General features: G+C 44.5%; 1 protein-coding gene across 11 annotated transcripts in view; it reads right to left on the reverse strand.

Annotated features, from left to right (window-relative positions):
• Positions 1–1,093: 1,093 nt before the first annotated feature.
• CPSF7 (cleavage and polyadenylation specific factor 7) overlaps positions 1,094–22,341 on the reverse strand; it is a 28,648-nt gene continuing 7,400 nt past the window's right edge. For 3 of the 11 annotated variants that reach the window (XM_010384933.2, XM_010384934.2, XM_030917328.1), the window contains exons 3-10: positions 21,111–21,329; positions 20,179–20,282; positions 19,634–19,806; positions 15,839–16,253; positions 15,338–15,456; positions 11,448–11,616; positions 10,618–10,785; positions 1,094–3,162 (exon numbers count right to left, since the gene is read on the reverse strand). In XM_010384933.2, the coding sequence (XP_010383235.1) occupies positions 10,623–10,785; positions 11,448–11,616; positions 15,338–15,456; positions 15,839–16,253; positions 19,634–19,806; positions 20,179–20,282; positions 21,111–21,329 (1,362 nt within the window). In that variant the 3' untranslated portion in view covers positions 1,094–3,162; positions 10,618–10,622. Of the gene's footprint in view, positions 3,163–10,617; positions 10,786–11,447; positions 11,617–15,337; positions 15,457–15,838; positions 16,254–19,633; positions 19,807–20,178; positions 20,283–20,775; positions 20,853–21,110; positions 21,330–22,341 lie in introns of all 11 variants that reach the window. The other 8 variants (XM_010384935.2, XM_010384936.2, XR_750325.2 and 5 more) reach the window with 7 other exon arrangements.

Here is a 22,341-nt window from a genome sequence, read left to right on the forward strand (position 1 = left end):
AATGATCCTATGAGGCAGAAGGAAATTAATCAGATGTTAAGTCATGTGTCCAAGGGCATTCAGCTTAGAAACTGAATTGGGATTTGAACCTAGAGTAACCATAAAGTCCTTCCTTTTCTACACCACCATGATACCTCCTAGATGAAGCTCAGTTTTGCCTCTAAGCTACCAGTCCTCACAATTTAGTTTGTAAGTCATCTGGGGCATAAAAACCAGACGCCTAGACCTTAACTAGAGATTGCTACAGCATAGGAACAGGTGTCTTAGCAAGCATGACGTACAACTAAGATGTGGGTTACCATGGAACCCAATTTGAAAGTAATAGTTTACATTCTGAGGTATTCCAACTACTTTTTTTTTCCTCCTTTAAGTTTCACATCTTGATAGCCCCTCTATGTCTCTAGGTCTCTTCTCCTAAAGCTTGTTTTTACACTGATCTTGCCATTCCTGATACCAATACACATTATCATCTGGTCTGTGGCTCACTTTATCATTGAACCCTCCTTCACCTGGCTTTTTAAAGCCAAAAGCTTTTCTGGAGCCCAAGATCACCCACACTATATACTTCCTCATATTCAGGTAGTTTATAAAACATTCACATTTGTTATCTGTTTCTTAAAACATTCATGTGCAGAAGGCAGAACAGCTATTATTTTCATTTTGTAGGTGAAAAAGACCAGGGTTACACTGCTTGTCCATATTTACAGGTGGTGAACTAGGCACTACCAGTCAGGTCTTCTAACTCCTATCAAAAGATTCTTCCCTTCCTGAACTTGACATTGGAATTTAACTGTACAAGGTAGAACATTTGCTCTGAAAATAAGTCTTAGGAATCTTGAAAGGTAAAGGATAATAACTTGGAAGTTTCACCAGCTTAAACGTTTAGATGGCCAAGGAAAAAAGCTAAACCTTAAGGGATGCCTCCAAAGGTTTGCATTAGAGGTCTCAGGAGGCTTTCCACAGTCAACTAAAGCCATGTATCACTGCCTGACATGCAATCCTGGCTAAGAACTTGGCATTTCACGGTATTCGTGTGTCTATATCAGCCCATGCCCGTACCCCAGACACCTCAACAAATCTATTCAATGCAGAATCCATAAAACAGCTCACACCCCATTTATTATTTAAAAATATTTTGTTACAAAAGGAAAAAAATACAATGCAGTATAAAAGATTGACAGCGTCATCAAGTTTATTACACAATTTTCAACCTATCAGAAAGACAAACAAATCACCGACAACAGGGGGACGGGACCTTGGCCTTTTTGAGGGATGGGTGTTTTTTTTCCTTTTGCTATCAGGAAATAAAACTAAAAATTGTGTCATTGAGAGTAAAAACAAAACAAAAATGGGGAGAAAAAAATTCTCCGGGCAAACGGCATTTCTGGTATTCTATATATATTTTTCCTTAAACTGTCACCTTGTTTTTCTCTACATTTTAAAAGACACCCGGAGTTGCTCTCAATAAGCACATCACTTAACACTTGGCCAGTTGGGTGGGGTGCCATGTTCTGAAGTGGAGGTGGGGATGGGGTTGGGAGACAGGGGAAAAAAAGCTCCAACCTGTAGCCTCTGTCCCAAGAGAATGTGCCTCTCCAACCCTGCGGGAGACTCCCTCAGTGACTGAGGGCTATATGAGAAACGTGCTGGGAACAGAGGAAGGGTTTAGTCCAATTCAGTCTCTCTCCTCTGACCCAGAAGGGTCTCTAGTGACCCTATGTCTCACATGCCAAGTCTCATCTCACATGCCACATCTCATGTTAGATGTCAGATGCCCTGTAGATGCATGCAGAAGTAGCATCACCCCATGGGTACCGCAGGACCTTGCTGCTGCCTCCTCCTTCAGCAGCAACCACATTACAATTTGGATGTTATGGAAAAGCAATTCCATTTGCCTGTAGAGAAAATGGCCCCCAGAATGCTGGTCCTTAGAACTCTTGAGCTGAGTTCATTCAAGTCGGGCTTTGTTTCTTCTGGCTCCTCATCTGAGGCAGGAAGTATCTCCAGGCAGAGTGAGAGGAGCTATTAAGTCAACAGTCAAAAGATGAAAAGACACCAAATTTGTGACTTTACCTGCCTACTAGTGCCAGGTTATCCCACAATAAGTAAAAGTATGTACCTGGGGGATGCAAGCCCATGCTTACATCAAACCTGAAAGAAGAAAAGCCTATGAAAGTAGGCCATATCCTGCCCAACTTGCTTCTTTCCCCATTCCTCCTGGTTACTTCACAAGGGTTCTTCATTGCTGAGGTCCCAATGTCCCCATCTCCCAATGGGCAGTACCTTCCTCTAAAACAAGGAAGTAGCCTTCTGGGGAAAGGGCTCCATGTGTTAAATGGAAAAGCCCCAGGGAAAGGGAACAACTAAGAGCTGGTTATTGCAAGAGGTACCCAAGCACTAAGCAGCAGAGGGTGGTAATTGGCTCTGCCAGGCTTCCCAGCAGAAAGCAACCTCATAGGCCTTCTCTGCTTAGGAGGGGCAAGTCCACTGAGAAGGCTTGGCAGCGCAGAGTTGAAAGAGTTCAGCCCTCTGGGAGGTCAAGGAAATAAACCGTCAATACGTGAGAGGGAAAGCAGGAACAGAAGTAGCTCTGCATAAGGTAATTTCTGTTCTCATGGTCCCTCCTCAAAGGGCTGGGAAGGTAAAGGAGTTAAACAAAGAAGTGGTACGTTAGCAAGGGGTTTGGACCCTCTTGGCCCCATTAAATCTAGTGCTGAGGGCAGGACCCTGGGCATATTTTGGCACACCCAGTCACTCTCCTAGATCCTGCATGGAGGATCTATTTTCTTTGGGAAGGAAGTCTTCCCATCAACCTCACCATTGAACTGCTCCCGGAGAATCAGAAACTCATACGTTTTCTTGGACAAAGCACCATTCTCTATGGAGACCAGGGGCCTGGACATGTTCTTTTCTTCCTGTCTGCCACCCCTCCCAATCACACGAAGTCTTTAGGTTCTTTCCCCTGGCAAACAGGAGCTGTGGGATTGGGAGGGCTGCCAAGCAGTCTTCAATCCTGTGGGGCAGAGGGTATTCCCTGGGTGTCTGGAGGGAGTTAGGGGTTTGGAGGAAAGGGAAGGGGGTGGGGCGGCCTCCGTCCTTTAGTCCTGATCAAGGTGAGGAGATGCAAGTCCATTAAAAAAACATTTGCTTCCAACCAGACTCCTGTAATGAGAACATCAGAAGAGAAGAAAGAAAACACAAGTTAGAGGTTACTTTCTGAATGACAGGGGCTTATATAAAACACACATTTTCTAACGCTGCAACGTAAGAAGTAGGGAATGCAGACAGAGAATGCAAGCCTGGGAAAACAAAGCAGCATTGTCTGACACTAGAAGTGGTGAGGAATGGTTGGAGGAGAAGCTACAGTGTGTACAGAGAAAAAAAGCAGTGACATCCACTATAAAGATTAGGTGAAAAAACAGAATGAAATGAGGTCTCTGAAAGTTTGACTGAAAAGGAGACTTTGGCTGCCAAAGTATGGAAACTGTGACACATTTCAAGAAAAGTTACTAAAAGGGAATAAGGTGAGTTTAAATATGGGTTCAGAAATCTATTCTGTGCAAGTCATAGCTTACCTTAAGGGGAAGGGGGAAAAATCTGGAAATGGGAGGTTTAGTGGTAAGGAAACAAGTATGTACACAACCAAATCCATTAATCCCCAAACATCCAAGAGGTTCTAGCAGGCAGGATGCACATACACAGGAAACTCTTAAATCCTTTTTTTTTTTTTTCTTTTTAAAGGAGTCCTGGTTAAAAGTGCTTTTATGAGTATGTGTATGCACAAACACAGCCCCAGAGATTTTCCAAGATGTACTAAAACTCAAGAGATGTTTAAGTCTTTCCTCGCATGACAGCCATGGGTGAGGAACCAGGAAACATACTAATACTACGCAGGAGTCACGTGGCCAGGCCAGAACAGAAAGCAGAGCATGGAAGAAACCTAAATGCAGTTAAGAACTTTTACCCGGCCCGGCGCGGTGGCTCACACCTGTAATCCCAGCACTTTGGGAGGCCGAGACAGGCAGATCACAGGGTCAGGAGATTGAGGCCATCCTGACTAACATGGTGAAACCCATCTCTTACTAAAAATACAAAAAATTAGCCGGGCGTGGTGGTGGGCGCGTGTAGTCCCAGCTACTAGGGAGGCTGAGGCAGGAGAATGGCATGAACCCAGGAGGCGGAACTTGCAGTGAGCTGAGATCACAACACTGCACTCCAGCCTGGGTGACAGAGTGAGACTCCATCTCAAAAAAAAAAAGAACTTTTACCCAAAAGTAAGGGTGTATTAAGCCACCTGTCACATGGCCACCCAACAAAGTTCCTAGTACACTCAGCCCCTGTTCCAATGCTGCAATATCCATCTGCGGGTGGTGGTATGGTCAGTCTGAGCATATAAAACATTATTAATAGTCAAAGGGAAAATGAGGAATTAGAATTTCTCCAAATGCCCAAACCGGCAACACAGCGTACACACAAATGTTTACCTTTTATATAACTACTTCTGTAAAGTGGTCTTATAAAACCTAGAAGAGACATCTACGTCCTCCCTGATCCTTCTACACACCGAAATGACACTATTTTCAGCTTGGGTCCTCAGAATCTATATGGCCTAAGCCTTCCTGGCCTGTCTAAACACCTATGCAGGCTGGTATTTGTCCCATTTTCTCTAAGGGAAAACTGAAGCCCTCAGTGCACTCAATTTCATACCATTAGGGCTTCTGAATCTTTGAATTAGATCCAAATTGAAGAGAAAGCTCAGTTTTCAATGGATAATGAGTATAGGAAAGAGGTGAGAATGACTATATTTCAAGTAGCATAATGTCCTAAAATAATGAGATAACTGACATAGTTGAGAACTACAAAAAGTTGAAGACACAGGTTGCAGAGGATAACTTGTACACCAAGAGAAGCAAGCCACAGCACTCAATTGTTAAATCTTCGTGGCTACATTTTGGTGCCAATGTTGGAATGCAGGCAGAAATCAGAGATTCCCTCACTGGGCCAATTAGCCTTCAGGCCCCAGAACTGGGTCCTATGCTGAGAAAAGATGGACAAAGAAGGCTACTGTTCTATTGCTGCCTCTAAACAAAATGTACCTTTCACTCTCAGGGAACACCTGTCATCATAGAACATAAATACGATTCATTTCTTTTTTTTTTTTGAGACGGAGTCTCGCTCTGTCACCCAGGCTGGAGTGCTGTGGCCGGATCTCAGCTCACTGCAAGCTCCGCCTCCCGGGTTCACGCCATTCTCCTGCCTCAGCCTCCCGAGTAGCTGGGACTACAGGCGCCGCCACCTCGCCCGGCTAGTTTTTTGTAGTTTTTAGTAGAGACGGGGTTTTACCATGTTAGCCAGGATGGTCTCGATCTCCTGACCTCGTGATCCACCTGTCTCGGCCTCCCAAAGTGCTGGGATTACAGGCTTGAGCCACCGCGCCCGGCACGATTCACTTCTAACTAAAAGGTTGCTATAAATGAGGACCATGTACCATCTTCCCAGCATGAAACTTCCTAAGCCATAACTTGGTCACTACAGATGGAATACAGTCCTTAGGGTGAGAATGTAAGAAACTGACATTCTTGGGGTGCCTGATTCAGTGCTTTCAGACTGTATTATTCAGATGAAATAACCACCATATCAAAGGGGTGACCAGGAAAAGTGGGGAAGTAGAAAACGTGCCTCAGAGTTAATTTTTCCCATCTTGTCATGGGCCTACACAAGTCAAATGACTGTTTTCTAGGCAATATTGTTACGGCATTTTCAAAGTTACCAAAAGAGAGTTATCCTCATAATGGGAGAAATAGTCTCGTCTTATTTTATTTTTATTACTATTATTTTTTGAGACAGGGTCTTGCTCTGTTGCCCAGGCTGGAGTGCAATGGCACAAACATGGCTCACTGCAGCCTCCATCTCCCAGGCTCAAGCGATCCTCCCGCCTCAGCCTCCCCAAGTAGCTGGGACTACAGGAGCACACCACCATGCCCAGCTAGTTTTGTATTTCTGGTAGAGACGAGTGTTTTGCCATGTTCCCCAGGCCGGTCCCTGAGCTCAAGTGATCTGCCCCTCTCGGCCTCCCAGTGTTGAAGTTACAGGAATAAGCCACTGTGCCTGGCCCCATTTTATAAGTGGAAGAAATAATGCAAAGTGTCAGCTAAAGACTCAGGTTGAGATGTTTAATTCTCAAACTACTGCTGGATCAGTGGATCTCGCTGGTAATTTCCCTGTCCTAGGGCTGTCAGGAGCAAAGCCATCAGGAATGGTGACATGCAGTCATGTTCTAACTGCTAAACTGAATGCAGCCCCAAAGACGACAGTTCATGCTCTGCACAGGTCAGTCATCACCTCCCTGGTCACTCTCATCCCACTCAGCTCTAAAAGACATACACTGTGGCCTACATGTGCTTTTCAATCCACAAGTAACACCAGCAACTGTGCAGACTCAAACAAGAAAAGGGAGTGAGGACTGGACCAAGACCTACTCCAATGCCTGCCCTCATGCCCACCTGAGACTGAGTTAGGCCAAAGTTGTTTGTGGTCTCCATCTACATTAGTGTCTGCTTTTCCAGAGGATACGTGGGCATCTCCCCAAACTCAACCTGTTGCAAAATCTAGAAAGAAGTGCCTAGAACCCACAGCCTAACTGTTGATTCTACATGGGTTATCCTAGATTTCAATGATGTTAAGCACTCTAGGATTTTGTGGAATAAATGAGTGGCTAACAACAGAGAACAGAGACAAAAAATATGAGTAATTTTTCATCTTCCCACTTATTTGCCTCTTTTGGCAATTAAAGACAAAACAATTCCGGGCTATAAATGTTTTTAAGCTAATGGCCAAATAACAAGATAGAGGGCAGTAGCCAACCTAAAAGGAGTATTTTGGTTTTTAGCAGGTCATCACTAGGCACAATACTGCAAATTTTCCAACTATTTACATTCCGGCTATTGCTCATGAACTATAGGGGCTCACAGGTGGTGTGAGTTTCTTTCTCCTTCTTCATCCAGACATCACCATCCCAAAGACACCAAACAGAACTACTATTCTTTCCCCTCACCTTCCTTTTCAATTACCATTACTTTAGATCAAGCAGGCAAAAGATCAAGGACATCTTTTTCTTCTTCTTTTTTTTTTTTGGAGACAGAGTCTCACTCTGTCGCCCGGGCTGGAGTACAGTGGTGCGATCTCGGCTCACTGCAACCTCCACCTCCCGGGTTCACGCCATTCTCCTGCCTCAGCCTCCCGAGTAGCTGGGACTACACGCGCCCGCCACCACGCCCGGCTAATTTTTCGTATTTTTAGTAGAGACGGGGTTTCACCGTGTTAGCCAGGATGGTCTCGATCTCCTGACCTCGTGATCTGCCCACCTTGGCCTCCCAAAGTGCTGGGATTACAGGCGTGAGCCACTGCGCCCAGCCAAGGACATCTTCTTAATGTACTTGATGTGAGACAGAAAAATGGGAAGTCCTAGAGCCTTATAAATCTGCAACCACAAAATTGAGAAAGGACCCTGAAGTTACCTGGGTCACACAGTAGCCTCCAGGAACTACAGATAGACCCCTAGCCAGTCTGGCCTATTTTAAAGATTTCCATAGAAGCAGAGTCAACACCTGCTCCTATATGCTTATATATTAGAAACAATCTTTCCAGAAGCTTTCCTTCAATTGGGATTGCTAAGCTGGTAGGATGCAACCTAAAGATGCAGCATCCCCTCTGACTCCCTACCAAGATGGAGCCTGTCTAAGAATGAAAGCAACAGAGAAAAGCAGAGCTGAGAGATGCAGATAAAGTCTGGATGACACAGCCAGAGCTCCTGGATCCAACTAATCTTAACTGAACTTCTCCATTACTTAACAGTTTTTCTCTCCAAACTTCCTGCTTTCATTTTGCTTCAAAAGAAAATTATAACCAGTCGCAGTGGCTTCATGCCCATAATTCCACAGCACATTGGGAGGCTGAGGCAGGAGGATCACTTGAGGCCAGGAGTTCAAGACCAGCCTGGGCAACAAAGCGAGACTCTACAAAAAATTTAAAAATTATCCCTCAGGAGGCTGAGGCAGGAGGATCACCTGAGCCCAGGAGGTTGATGTTACAGAGCCATGATAGTGCCTCACAGAAGAGCACTCCAGCCTGGGTGACAGAGCAAGACTCTGTGTCTATTTAAAAAAACAAAACAAAAAACAGCCGGGCGTGGTGGCTCACGCCTGTAATCCCAGCACTTTGGGAGGCCGAGTCGGGTGGATCACGAAGTCAGGAGTTCAAGACCAGTCTGGCCAAGATGGTGAAACCCCATCTCTACTAAAAATACAAAAATCAGCCGGGGGTGGTGGTGGGTGCTTGTAATCCCAGCTACTTGGGAGGCCAAGGTAGAGAACTGCTTGAAACCAGGAGGCAGAGGTTGCAGTGAGCCGAGATTGCGCCACTGCACTCCAGCATGGGCAAAAGAGTGAGACTCTGTCTCAAAAACAAAACAAAACAAAACAAAAAACACAACAAAATAAACAACCTTGTCACTAAGTCTTTTCCAAAAGCAAAAAACCCTTCCGTTGAGGTTAATTATCCACCACAAAGCCCCTAAACCTATTAAAAGATAATTTTTCAGATCAGCTTTCTCCTCTCTGACTAAAGCATATTAATTTTCAAAATCTTTTAAATAAACTAATTTTTTTTTTTTTTTTTTGAGACGGAGTCTCACTCTGTCGCCCGGGCTGGAGTGCAGTGGCCGTATCTCAGCTCACTGCAAGCTCCGCCTCCCGGGTTTACGCCATTCTCCTGCCTCAGCCTCCCGAGGAGCTGGGACTACAGGCGCCCGCCACCTCGCCCAGCTAGTTTTTTGTATTTTTTAGTAGAGATGGGGTTTCACTGTGTTAGCCAGGATGGTCTCGATCTCCTGACCTCGTGATCCGCCCGTCTCAGCCTCCCAAAGTGCTGGGATTACAGGCTTGAGCCAACACGCCCGGCTATTTTTTTTTTTTTTTTAAGAGATGGGGTATCATCCGGGTGTGGTGGCTCACACCTGTAATCCCAGCACTTTGGGAGGTCAAGGTGGGCTGATCACGAAGTCAGGAGTTCAAGGCCAACCTGGCCAATATGGTGAAGTCCCGCCTCTACTAAAAATAGAAAAATCAGCAGGTGTGGTGAGGCGTACCTGTAGCCCCAGCTGCTGGGGAGGCTGAGGCAGAATGGCTTGAACCTGGGGAGCGGAGCTTGCAGTGAGCCGAGATCATGCCACTGCACTCCAACCTGGGCAGCAAAGTGAGGCTCCGTCTCAAAAAAAAAAGAGATAGGGTCTCATTATGTTGCTCAGGCTGGTCTCAAACTCCTGCTTAAGTGATCCTCTAGTCTCTGCCTCCCAAATTACTGAAGTGCTGGGATTACAGGCATGAGGCACCCGCCTGCCCCTCCTCCCCACCTTTTTTGAGACAAGGTCTCACTGTCTGCTTAGTCTGGAGTGCAGTGGTGCAATCACAGATCACTGCAGCCTCAACCTCCTGGGCTTCAGCAACCCTCCCACCTCCACCTCCTAAGTAGCTGGGACCACGAAATGTGTACCACCACACTTGGCTAATTTTTGTATTTTTTGTAGAGACAGGGTCTCCCTATGTTGCCCAGGCTGGTCTCGAACTCCTGGGCTCAAACAATGCTCCTGTCTTGGCCTCCCAAAGTGCTGGGATCATAGGTGTGAGCCACTGTACTGAGCCTAATTCTTAAAATCATTAATGTTGCACCTTGAAAACTAAGTAGGCAATGGTGTTACTATTCTTAGTCAATTTTCCTAATTTGTTAAATTGAAAGTTCATAATAATAATGATAGCTATTAATTATTGAGAACTATGTGACAGGTACCATGAGTGCTAAATGGTCTGCATGGACTCTCACACTAAAACTTACGAAGTCGGCCGGGCGCAGCGGCTCAAGCCTGTAATCCCAGCACTTTGGGAGGCTGAGACGGGCGGATCACGAGGTCAGGAGATCGAGACCATCCTGGCTAACACGGTGAAACCCCGTCTCTACTAAAAAAAAAAAAAAACAAAACTAGCCGGGCGAGGTGGCAGGCGCCTGTAGTTCCAGCTCCTCGGGAGGCTGAGGCAGGAGAATGGCGTAAACCCAGGAGGCGGAGCTTGCAGTGAGCTGAGATCCGGCCACTGCACTCCAGTCCGGGCGACAGAGCGAGACTCCGCCTCAAAAAAAAAAAAAAAAAAAAAAAAAAAAAAAAAAAAAAAAAAAACAAAACAAAAAAACTAAAACACTTAGCAAGTCATTGGGACAGTTGCTTTTATTATCTTCATTTACAAATGAAGAAACTGTGGAACAGAAAGTAATATAACCAATTATTAGTGGAGGAACTGGGATTCAAATTGGTGCCTGAATGCAGACACCATGCTCTCACTCAGATACCAGGTAGTTAAGAAACAAGCAGAAATCTCAGAAAGAGCTGAATCTCAGAGAAAGATTCCCCATAAATGTGCAGAAAATCTGCCCTGCAATTCCAGTTATGTAAATCAGAAGTTCCCCCTACCCTTGCTGCATTTACTTTTGCTTTAAAGAGAGAGAACTCTTCACTATAAATCTTTTTTTAATAAAAGATCCCCCAGCAGCCAGGAATGGGGCTTCTCCCACCTTTCTCAGTGGTGCCGGTCCCGTTCTCTATCCCGGTGTCTCTCGTGCTCCCGGTTCCTTTCTTGGAAATAATCATCATGCCGATCTTCATTATGAAGCAGATCCCGGTGCCTCCTGCTGCTCTCCCGGGACCGGCTAGGTGACCTTTCCCGGGACCGATGTCTTTTCCTAATTAGAAAGATCCTTCAGCCTCACTCAGAAGGCCTACCACATTCTTTCCAAGAATGTGGTGTTCTGGTGTATTCTGATATTTGCCTAAACTACTCCTCTATTACTCTATCATAGGCCTACTGTCTGAGGATTTTACCTCTTTGAGGACTAGTCTTTTTTGAGAGGATGATTAACAGGTAAATTTATCTGTTGAGAACATAATTTATCAGGTGCAGTGCTAATAATTTTGTATGGATTATCTGACCTAATCTTTACAGCAAGTCTGTAAGATAAATACCATCACTGTCCGTTTTAAAAAATGAGAAAAATGAGGCTTGGAAAGTTAACTAACTTCCATATGCAAGAAGGTCATACAGATAGTTAGCAGCAGAACTGGGATTCCAATCCAAGCTTGTAGCACTCCAAAGCCCATGTTCTTAACAATACCTGTCTGTATTTTTTCCTACATGAGCCCACGCCTCACCTACCAGATTCCAGATGTTACAACACTTATTAATGAAAGTATCTGATTAGTTTCTTCCCCATAAAGACATGAAGGCTAAGGTCCAGACTTTTAGTCAGGTCTTTCCCAGATTCCCTGGGCTCCATTTGTCCATACTCCCTATCCTTGGAAGAGTGCTGCTTGGGGCTGGTAGATGAGGACACAATCACCAACTCACCTGGAAGAGCTCCCACTGGCACCCACGCTGTAGGACTTGGCTTCGATGCCATGAAGACAGTCCTTAAGAGAGGAGATGAGGACACGGCAACGCTCATCATTGGCAACCCGGGACTGTTTGATAACCGCAATGGCTGTGAGCAGCGTCTCAATAGCGTCACTATAATCCCCTGAAAAAGGATGAATGAGAAAGGCCAAGAGTGAGGAAAGATGGTAAGCTAACTGGACCAAAAGGAGAACTCAGGAGGACAAAAACCAAGAGTAGCTAGCTGTCCTAAACAACCACGGTAAAAGAGACAAGGCAGATGTTGCAAGTGTAAAACTGGATGACACCTACATTCCAGCGGTTTAGAATCTGACAGATGTTGTCAGATGAACAAACTGACACACTGCTGTCCAGGGGCTATTTGACATCTATTAAAATAAACAATGTGCATATTTTTTGAGCCAGCAATTCTACTAAAAATTTTCTACTTCTGTTCACAAGTGTGTATGTTTAACAGTGTTTTAGTGTTGTTTGTTATATTATCTTCAATAGGGTCTGGCTATATAAAGGAACATTGGTTCTAGAGTATTACATAGTCGTTAAAAAGCAGGAGGTAAACCTGTATGTAAACAAAGTAATCCATGTAAAGCCATTAGCACAGTGCCAGGCACATAGTAAGGATCAGTAAATTTTATATGTTGATATAACAGGTGTCCAGAATATACTAACTGAAACAAGCAAATTTCAAAACCATATCCCATTTTTGTAAAAACAATAAAAATTATACATAAATTGTCATATGCACAAAAAAAATTCTGGAGGAATATATACTAAACTATAAAAGGTGGTCTTATTGGTGGGGTCCTTGTATAGAGCACTATTTTGTTTTTGAAACGGGTCTTGTTTTATCATCCAGGCTGAAGTGTAGTGGTATGATCATAGCTCACTGCATCCTTGAACTCCTGGGCTCAAGCCATCCTTCTGCATGCCACTTCACCTGGCTTATTTTTCAATTTTTTTTTTTTTTTTTTTTTTTTTTTGAGACGGAGTCTCGCTCTGTCACCCAAGCTGGAGTGCTGTGGCTGGATCTCAGCTCACTGCAAACTCCGCCTCCTGGGTTCACGCCATTCTCCTGCCTCAGCCTCCCGAGTAGCTGGGACTACAGGTGCTGCCACCTCGCCTGGCTAGTTTTTTGTAGTTTTTAGTAGAGACGGGGTTTCACCATGTTAGCCAGGATGGTCTCGATCTCCTGACCTCGTGATCCGCCCGTCTCGGCCTCCCAAAGTGCTGGGATTACAGGCTTGAGCCACCGCGCCCGGCCTCAAATTTTTTTTGTAGAGATGGAGTCTCACTATGGTGACCAGGCTGGTCTCAAATTCCTGGCCTCAAGTGATCCTCCTGCCTGGGCCTCCTGAAGTGCTGGGATTACAGGTATGAGCCACTGTACCTCACAAGACTTTCTAAACAATGTGTATTTCTACAAATTATTTTTAACCTACAATCAGATGTATACGTGTATATATATGTTATTTACATAAAACACGTACGTGTAATATATTTATACATTAAAAAAATTATGGCTGGATGCGGTGACTCACACTTGTAATCCCAGCACTTCGGGAGGCTGAGGTGGGCAGATCACTTGAGGCCAGAGGTCAAGACCAGCCTGGCCAACGTCGTGAAACCCGGTCTCTACTAACAATACAAAAACTAGCAAGGTGGTGTGGCATGCACCTGTAATGCCAGTTATTTGGGGGGCTGAGGCAGAAGAATTGCTTAAATCTGGGAGGGAGAGGTTGCAGTGAGTCGGGATCACACCACTACGCTACTCCAGCCTAGGCAACAGGGCCAGACTTCGTCTCAAAAAAAAAAAAAAAAAAAAAAAAAAAAAAAAAAAAAAAAAAAAAAAAAAATTTACGCTGTCATAAAAAACTAGACCTTTCATTTCTCAACTCTGAGCAATGCCTGGCTCAGGGATAGTGGTCTTGGGGCGGGTACCTGCACTTTGCTTTTCCAAGCTAAGTCAAGAGCGTTAAGGACAGAAGTTAATACAAAGAAAATATGAATCCAGGCAGGGGTCCAGTGAAAATGAAGCCTGGCAGCTTCCTCTGTGCAAGGCAACAAGAATAGAAACTATGGAGAAACTGTCCAGTGGAGGCACAAGAATATGAAGACATCAGCTCCATCCTGGAAGGGAATTTTTGCCTGTTTTTGTAGGCACCTTCAATAAGTATTTGTGGTTTGAATGACTGGAATGAGAACAACAAAAAGGGAAGGAGGTCAAGATTCAGTTATTGATCATCTTAGTGTAACAGGGTTGATGAGGAAGAAGGAACAATGAGTACTTTCTTTATATTGCTCTGTGTATTTAACCCATTAATCCATGGGTATATATTACTTTCGAATTTAAAAAGAGTAATTTTTTTTTTATTTTTTGAGACACAGTTTCACTCTGTCGCCCAGGCTGAAGTGCAGTGGCACAATCTTGGCTCACCACAACCTCCACATCCTGGACTCAAGCAATTCTCAATCCTCGTGCCTCAGCCTCCCAAGTAGCTGGGACTACAGCGTGTGCCATCATGACTGGCTTATTTTTGTATTATTAGTACAGAAGGGCTTTTGCCATGTTGGCCAGGCTGGTCTCAAACTCCTGACCTCAAGTGATTCACCCGCCTTGGTCTCCCAAAGTGCTGGGATTACAGGCATGAGCCACTGCACCTGGCCTAAAAAGATTAATTTAGATGTCAATGTAGATTTTTCTGGTGGGAAAAAATGAAGGGAACATATATACTTTCTGTCTTTAACCTACTCTGTGGATTCAAGTTTGGCAAGATGATGCAAAGATGAAAACTGAGGGAAAGCAGATGGTAATATTTAGGACTAACTTATTTCTCAGGAGATCTGATAATCTACAGACATTTACATTCATGTAGGCAACTCGCAGGAAGGAAGTGAATACGGCTAATGTCATGATGTGAAAACTGGACCAGAACTCTGAAACTTCCTGTAGCCTCTTCTTTTAGAAACCAAAGATCTTATGCTCAGGGCTTTCAGATTCGTGGTTGCTGGTTCTTCCCACTTACTACTGAGAGCAGGGCAAAAGTTTGCTGTAAGGGCATAACATGCTTTAAGATGACTATCTATAGACTTGCCTCTTTTTAGGATAGGCTACCTACCAGCTCTGCTTAGACTCCCAAATGTAATGAGATTTCACAGCAAACCATTATCTAGGCTGGATGTGGTGGCTCACACCTGTAATCCCAGCACTCTGGGAGGCTGAGGCAGGTGGATCACTTGAGGTCAGGAGTTCAAGACCATCCTGGCCAATATGGTGAAACCCTGTCTCTACAAAAAATACAAAAATTAGCTGGGCATGGTGGCAAGTGCCTGTAATCCCAGCTACTCAGGAGGCTGAGGCAGGAGAATCGCTTGAACCCAGGAGGTTGTAGTGAGCCAAGATTGCACCACTGAATTCCAGCCTGGGCGACTCCCTCTCAAAACAAACAAAAAAACACATTATCCAGTCAAGACATCATTCCTAAAAAACAACCTAGGGTCTATATCTGGTATTGGGTAGACACTAAACCTAAAGATCAACCACTGAGATGGAGATTTCCACAAGGCAGGAATTTCACTCTACAGCAAATACCACATTGAGATTGTATTCTTTATATTCTAGGCATTAAGTTGGTTTTCATGAGGGCAGGCCTAGATACAGGCTAAGTAATACAGTCGGACTACCCCAAGGCCAAGAAATCAGGTTACATATTGCTCTTCAAAGTGTGCCGCTCTTGATATCTACAGTACTCCAACTTTATCTTGTTGAACTTTTGCCAGCAGAAATGACAAAATCAGGAAAAAAAGCAAAGGTTAAGGAGAAGGCAGCAAAGGTAAGCATGAGTTACCTGCACTGGCTCCAGATACCGCTTTGGAAATGGCACTGCTGGAAATTGCTCTGTTTCGCTTCATGATATCTTCAAATTCGGCTTCACTTACTGTAGAGGGTGGAGGGCCCGAATCTCGGCTGTACAGAGAAAATACCATCCTTGATTGCTCACACCCCTTATTATTTTTACTGTACTCTACAATACTTTTGTAATTTTGGCATAACACACAACAATGCTAGACATCTGTAGCATTCACAACACCTGCTCCAGCATTTAATTTAAGTACCTTTAAAAGGGGTATAAAGGACATGGTCTGGGTCAAGTGGTTAAGATGCAATCAAAACATCAAATGAAAACACTAACAAATAGTAAACTACTTCTCAGGAGTCAATGCTGTGACAACAGAATGTCCATAAGGGAAAGAAGAAGGATTCAGTGTTCACTTTCTCAGGGAGAATACAATGCTTAACACACTTGTTAACCCTGGCTCAAATCTGAAAGGAACAAGATAGTCCTTACCTGCCATGGTGGTTATAGGGGGCAGAGGCCTTCATGTAAGTATCTGGTGGAGGCCCCACTGTAGCGTTTGGTGGGGGGAAGAAGGCTGGATTGAGGTGAAGGGCAGGTGGGATGGCCCCAGGGGGAGGTACAGCAAGATGAGGAGGTAATCGAGGAGGTGGGGGCATGAGATGCTGGTAGTGGATACCAGGAGGAGGAGGAGGGACCCCAAAACTTGAGGAGAGAGGTGGTGGGGGTGGAATTGGTGGTGGGGGCAGACCCATCAGGGGAAGGGCTGAAGGAGGACGATTGAAGTAGGGCAGCACACTGGGGGGCTTATCCACACGAGCAGATGAGGGTACAAGGTTCTCAGAGGGTGTGGCCCGTCCATCAGCAGAGTCACTAGAATCTCGGGAATGGGCCCGTGGAGGTATTCCTATGAAGCAAAACAGAACTAACGTTACTGCCCAGGCTTTACACAAACCCATAGGACCAGTTCATCCTTCAGGAGTTACCAGACACCCTACAGAGGAAGGTGACTAAAGTGGCTAAGAAGGTAAAATCATCTGCCTTTTCTTTGGCTTCAGAGAAGGTCAGAAGCAACTCAGTAAAGACATTAAATCCAAAAAAACAGTATCCTCCTAAATCCTGTCAAAGAATGTTTTTCATCCAGAACTCCAGAAGTGCTTCAGAACAGATTTAATTTATCCTTACATATATGTTCTATTTTTAAATGTAGAAGGATCCTGATAGCCCACGAGAAAATGACAGTATTCACTGATGTTCAGGTGAATTGCAGTTGACTTGAAACCCCACATCTCCCGAAGAGTTCAGGACCTCTCTCCTTAAACTAATACTAGTTAACCTCTTCCTGTTGCACACTTAAAATGTTCTCTTTGCCACAGGGTGTTGGCTAGGGAATTTAGGGGAAGAGAGGGAGTGGCAGGAACTGGATGGCACTTCTATTTACATACTAAAACCAGTAATCAGGGTGAGAAAGAGACACGCATAAAGACTAGACAATTGAAGGTTAAGTGAAAGAAAAATTGGGAGATAGGCCAATAAAAGATCTGCCCACAGCCCGAGCACATGACACACAGCTGACAGTAAGGATGCTTAGCAAAAGCTTGCTACAAACCATGTCTCAAATCTGGGGAACTCCTGCTACATTTCAATGGCCAAAATCCTCTACTCCTCAGGGCAGCCTAACAGGAACACCATCACCACATGCCAGTATGGTGCTGTGCACAACAGGAGCTCAGAACATGTTTTAAACAGCTGGAAGCATGGATTCTGACACTGTCAAGTCACTTGATTAAACTTATTCCTTCTCTCCAGTTTAACAGTTTAAGCCTGTTTAATGTGGAATCCAATAGAACAAGATCACATGGCCCTAGGGGAGTCTTAGAAATAGAAAGATACCACTGGCAGCAAGTGTGGAGGGAAAGAGTGCTCCTTAAACTAGAACATGATAGTTAATCCCAGCTCCTGAGTAAAGCCTAAGGTGGAATGAATTATGCTGACAACCACCTAGACTTCTCTATTACAGAAACAGTGTCAATGCTGTCTTATTCTTCATGTCTCAAAGACATGGCAACTGGCTCTTTCCTAGAGTTCTCTCAAACTGAAGTACAAAAAGGTATTAGGCAAGTGTCATCTAACAGCTAACCACTTTCCCAGCTACTACTGTTGTCACATCTGCAAGGATTCTGTTTTTTATCTATGGCTACAAGTCCCAAAAGAGGCAACCATTTTTATGCAGAGGAAGTCCACCAGCTTTACTTAGTGATTAACAGAGCCCAGGTCCATCAGCACGACAGAGAAAAACTGCACTCAGTTACCACAATCTTTTCAGCAAAGAAAGGTAACATGAAAAGCAGTTGAATAGAAGTAGGAATGTTATTCCCAATATAACTGTAAAATTACATACCTAAGGAAGGTCAGCGGTGAATTACAGAAAGACTCCAAAACAGAGGGGACTTGAAAATACTTGTCAAGGAAGAAAAGTGTGTCCTTTCTAACATGGAGCAGTAAGAGTTCACACCAAATCTATCTAGGCTGTCAATCTAGTTAAAAGAACAGCTGTTCCTATGCAAGAGCGAAGTGGTCCTATTTCTACCTGGAGGATAAACCCAATCAATACAAGGCACTATTTTGAGAGCTGGACCTAAGCAGTGACAGAAGATCGGTGATGAAACTTTGCTGTTCCTCCCACTGTAGCAAAAGAAAATAAGGGTGGCTGACTGTCTCAGGGAGGGCCTTGCAGGGTGGCTGCACTTTATGAGGTCAGGAAAATCCAAGGTCTAGTCCTCAGGTTTCTCAGATTCAGAAACCTGCTTCAACCAGGGTGACTAGGCCGTAGGAGACTGACTCATGCTAACCAAACTCACAAGAGACTGACTCATAAACCAGAACACCAATTTATTAATTTACAATGAGAAATATAACTGCCAAGCAGACTGGAGTACTTGTGTCGGCTGGTCAGCGCATTCTCTTCCCAGTAGGAGACCCTAATTGGGAAATCAAATTAGCATAAGAAAGTGGCTTAGTGAGTACAGTCGGAATAAAGAGAGTAAGATGAATGTAAGGTAAACTGTCCTCAAACTAGGGTAGTCTGGTGTAGTTTTCTTTTTTTTTTGAGACTCACTCTGTCACCCAGGCTGGAGGGTGGTGGTGCAATCTCAGGTCACTGCAACCTCCACCGCTGGGGTTCAAGAGATTCACCTGCCTCAGCCTCCCAAGTAGCTGAGATTACAGGCATGTGCCACCATAACCGGCTAAGTTTTGTATTTTTAGTAGAGACAGGGTTTTGCCATGTTGCCAAGGCTGGTCTCCAACTCCTGACCTCAGGTGATCTGCCCGCCTTGGCCTGCCGAAGTGCTGGGATTACAGTGTGAGCCACCACGCCCAGCCCCTAACTCTCCCACCCCGAGACGGAGTCTTGCTCTGTCGCCCAGGCTGGAGTGCAGTGGCCTGATTTCAGCTCACTGCAACCTCCGTCTCCCGTGTTTAAGCAGTTCTCCTGCCTCAGTCTCCCGTGTAGCTGGGATTACAGGCGTGTGTCACCACACTCAGCTAATTTTTGTATTCCTAGTAGAGATGGGGGTTTCACCATGTTGGCGAGGCTGGTCTCGAATTCTTGACCTCATGATCCACCCACCTTGGCCTCTCAAAGTGCTGGGATTATAGGCGTGAGCCACCGCGCCCGGCCTCTAACTTTCTTTACTAATGGGATATACCTGCCAAGCAGACTAAAACATTTGGTAATCAAAAGAGCACCCTCTCCCCTGGACAATGCTGGAGAAATATTGTTCAATTCTTATTCTCCAACACTCCTCTTGGTTTATTCCTTACAGTATCCTTCCAATGAACGTTTATGAAAAGATTATAGGCACCTTTTAGTTACATTTCAGGGTGGCTGCTTCTTGATAATTTATAGAGAGGCATGTCTTAAAAATTAAGCCCATTCACCATATGCCAATTTTTAGACAGAAACACAGAATTTAGAGCTGATGGAACTTTAAATATCATGTCACTAGTCCAGATGGGGAAACAGGCCCTAAGCAGTAAAGTGACTTGGCCAAGGTCACACAATGAATTATTGGCAGAACCAAACTACAACCTGAACCTACTTGACTCCCAGCACAATGCTCTTTCTTCTATACAGACCTATTTTGGGGACTACTTGTCGACCATGACACCACTTACAACCACCATCACCCTCCCCCAAACTCATCCACACTGTAGGCTGAGCCTACACCACAGAAAACAAACCCACAAACATCCCCCCCCTTCATACAGATGGTCTCCACGTACCCCCTCTTGGGACTCGGACACACTCACGTTTCCGAGCCTGTGCCTCAAACTGTGACAGGTTCTGCCGGGTGGCCGGCCTCACGTCCACTTTTTCTCCATTAAGAACTTTTCCTGGTAGGAGTTCCAACAATTTGTGGACAGAGTTTTCAGAGGCTACCACCACCTCAGCATACCTTAGGAAGGAAAAATTAAAAATGAATGAAATCTGTAGACAACAAAGAGAAGAAAAAAGAAATTCTCTTTTATTTTTAGTAAAAAACGATAAAGCAAAGGACATCTTGCTAAACTAAACACACACACAGCACTACTAACAAAGAGCCTAAATCTTTGCTTTTTTTGAAATTAAAAATCAGTATTCTTCGCCCCTTAAGAGATGCATGTTCTACCACATTGCAGCTAGGTCCCTTTCTAAGGCAGTTTGCCAAAACCAAGGCATTAAGCTGGGCCAGGGGTGGGAGGGATTAAAATTCAGGGCCAAAATATAGTGCTGATCTGTTATCCCAATGGTTACAAATTAAAAGGGGCTTCTCAAATCCAGACCTCACCCTTTGGACTGGCCATTTGCTCGATTCTCTGCAAATTTCAACTCCACCACATCATAGACTCCTATAGAGCGAATAACCTGGATCAGCTGCTGGTCTGTGGTCCACTGGGGCCGGCAAGATGGAAAAGGAAGAGATGTCAAGAGCTATACCCCCACCTGCCAATGTCCCAGACCCTGCCCCCCAAACCCAGGATTCTAGTCACAACTAAATCCCCCCAGAGGAAACTCAAAAGCCTGGCAATATTTCAGTTAGTGCAGACTTTTCTTACTGTCCTCAGCCATACAGAAGTCCAAACCCACTTACCCCCAATCCCCATCTTTAGAGATTGAGAAGATTAAAACTTATTGTAACTTTGACTGCCATTTGGGCTGGCTGGTCATCAGTTCAAACACTGACAGCTACCAATTTTTAAATTATAGATCTGACAGGCTAGAGTTGACCATTGCCAGAACTTCCCCACAATAAATATATTTTCTAACTCGGAAAAACCACCCCCACCACCAGCCCCAAAACATGACAAAATAACTTGCAGAACAACGGTCACCACCTACCCCAAGTATACTAGAGTTATCAAGGTCTTTAATCCCCATCACCCACCATTATCACAGGACCATCTAATGACCACCAAGAGTTCAAGGTGTTCACTCTGAAATCTCGTCCCACAGATGACCCTGCTAGACATAAAGCCCCAGGGTCAGGGGCAGTAACAAGATGGCAGAAAAAGCAACTACCCACTTAATCATTGCTTTCTTCGGCACCAGTACGTCCTCAGGATAGTTCTCTTTCAGAGATCAATCCAACCTGATCCCAGGAAAAAGAAATCCAACCCCATCAGAGCACAAAACAGTGCAACAGTGGTTTCTGAAAATGCCATCACCTCCCAGTGCTCTCCCTCCAGCCACCCATAAGCATTTTTGGTTACCCACACTCACCCAGGAGAAGCTGCCCACATAGACGGCAGCTCGTCTATTACGCAGGCCACTGTAGGTATACAGAATTGCAGGGGTCTTGTTGTTGGGCTTGGGAGATGGCTCCTGGCGAACAGGAGGAGGTGGCTCAGTGCTGCTGCTTCTGTCATCTGAGGGCTGTGAGGTGGCTGTCAGCACATCATCATACAGGTCAATCTGATCTGTATTGTTGAACTCTGGGTCCTGAGATGAGGGGGTGGCAAAGGTAGGTTTGCAAACTTCATTTTGTTCATTCTGTTTCACTCTAGTTTATTACAATCCAGTTAAATACTTGATAAAACATGTACAAAACTTCCTTGTCCCACCCTAGGAAACAAGGTAAGAAAAACCTGTTGAAACTGTATCACTTAATTCAAATTATGTACATTTTTTTTTCTCTCAAGATTCTGGTAACAGTCTGTAAAGTTTATGGCTTTAGCCACTGGCAAGAATCAAAAGGCACTGGGTGATTAAGCAAGCAAAGGAAGAATGCATAATGAGATGCATGGGCTGCTGTGATCAATAAGGTCAACTTCTAAAGACCATATCTAAGATAAGCTAATGAAAACTTATTTTCAACATCTTATGCTATTTCCAAAATCAAGTGTTACATAAAATTCACTTGTCTATTTAATAATAAATTTATTCAGAAACTGAATACAGAGGAAAAGCATGAAAGTGGGTACAAAAATGCAAAAAAGATTGGGAGTTACTGATTTAAATCCCTTGATTGGTACAAATGATTTAGGAAAGCTCTAAACTCATTGTATACAATCCCATCTTTCCATCAGAGAAAATAAAAAATAAATAAAAGGGAAGGGAATAACAACAGCGGTTTTCCCCTACTAAGTTCTATTTCTTAAATGACATACAGACCCAATGCATTACCATGCCATGTATCTAGGAGACGTACTTTTTTTTTCTGAGACAGGGTCTCACTTTGTCACCCAGGCTGGAGGGCAGTGGTCCAATTACAACTCACTGCAACTTCAGCCTCCTGGGCTCAAGTGATCCTCCCACCTCAGCCTCCAAGTAACTGGGGACTACAGACATGCGCAACCATGCCCAGCTAATTTTCAAATTTTTTGTAGAGACAGGGTTTCACCATGTTGCCCAGGCTAGTCTGGATCTCCTGGACTCAAGTGATCCACTGGCCTCGGCCTCCCAAAGTGCTGGGATTACAGGGGTGACTACCATGCCCAGCCGATATTCAATG

This window comes from Rhinopithecus roxellana, chromosome 15 (assembly GCF_007565055.1).
Source record: "Rhinopithecus roxellana isolate Shanxi Qingling chromosome 15, ASM756505v1, whole genome shotgun sequence".
NCBI classification, from domain to species: domain Eukaryota; kingdom Metazoa; phylum Chordata; class Mammalia; order Primates; family Cercopithecidae; genus Rhinopithecus; species Rhinopithecus roxellana.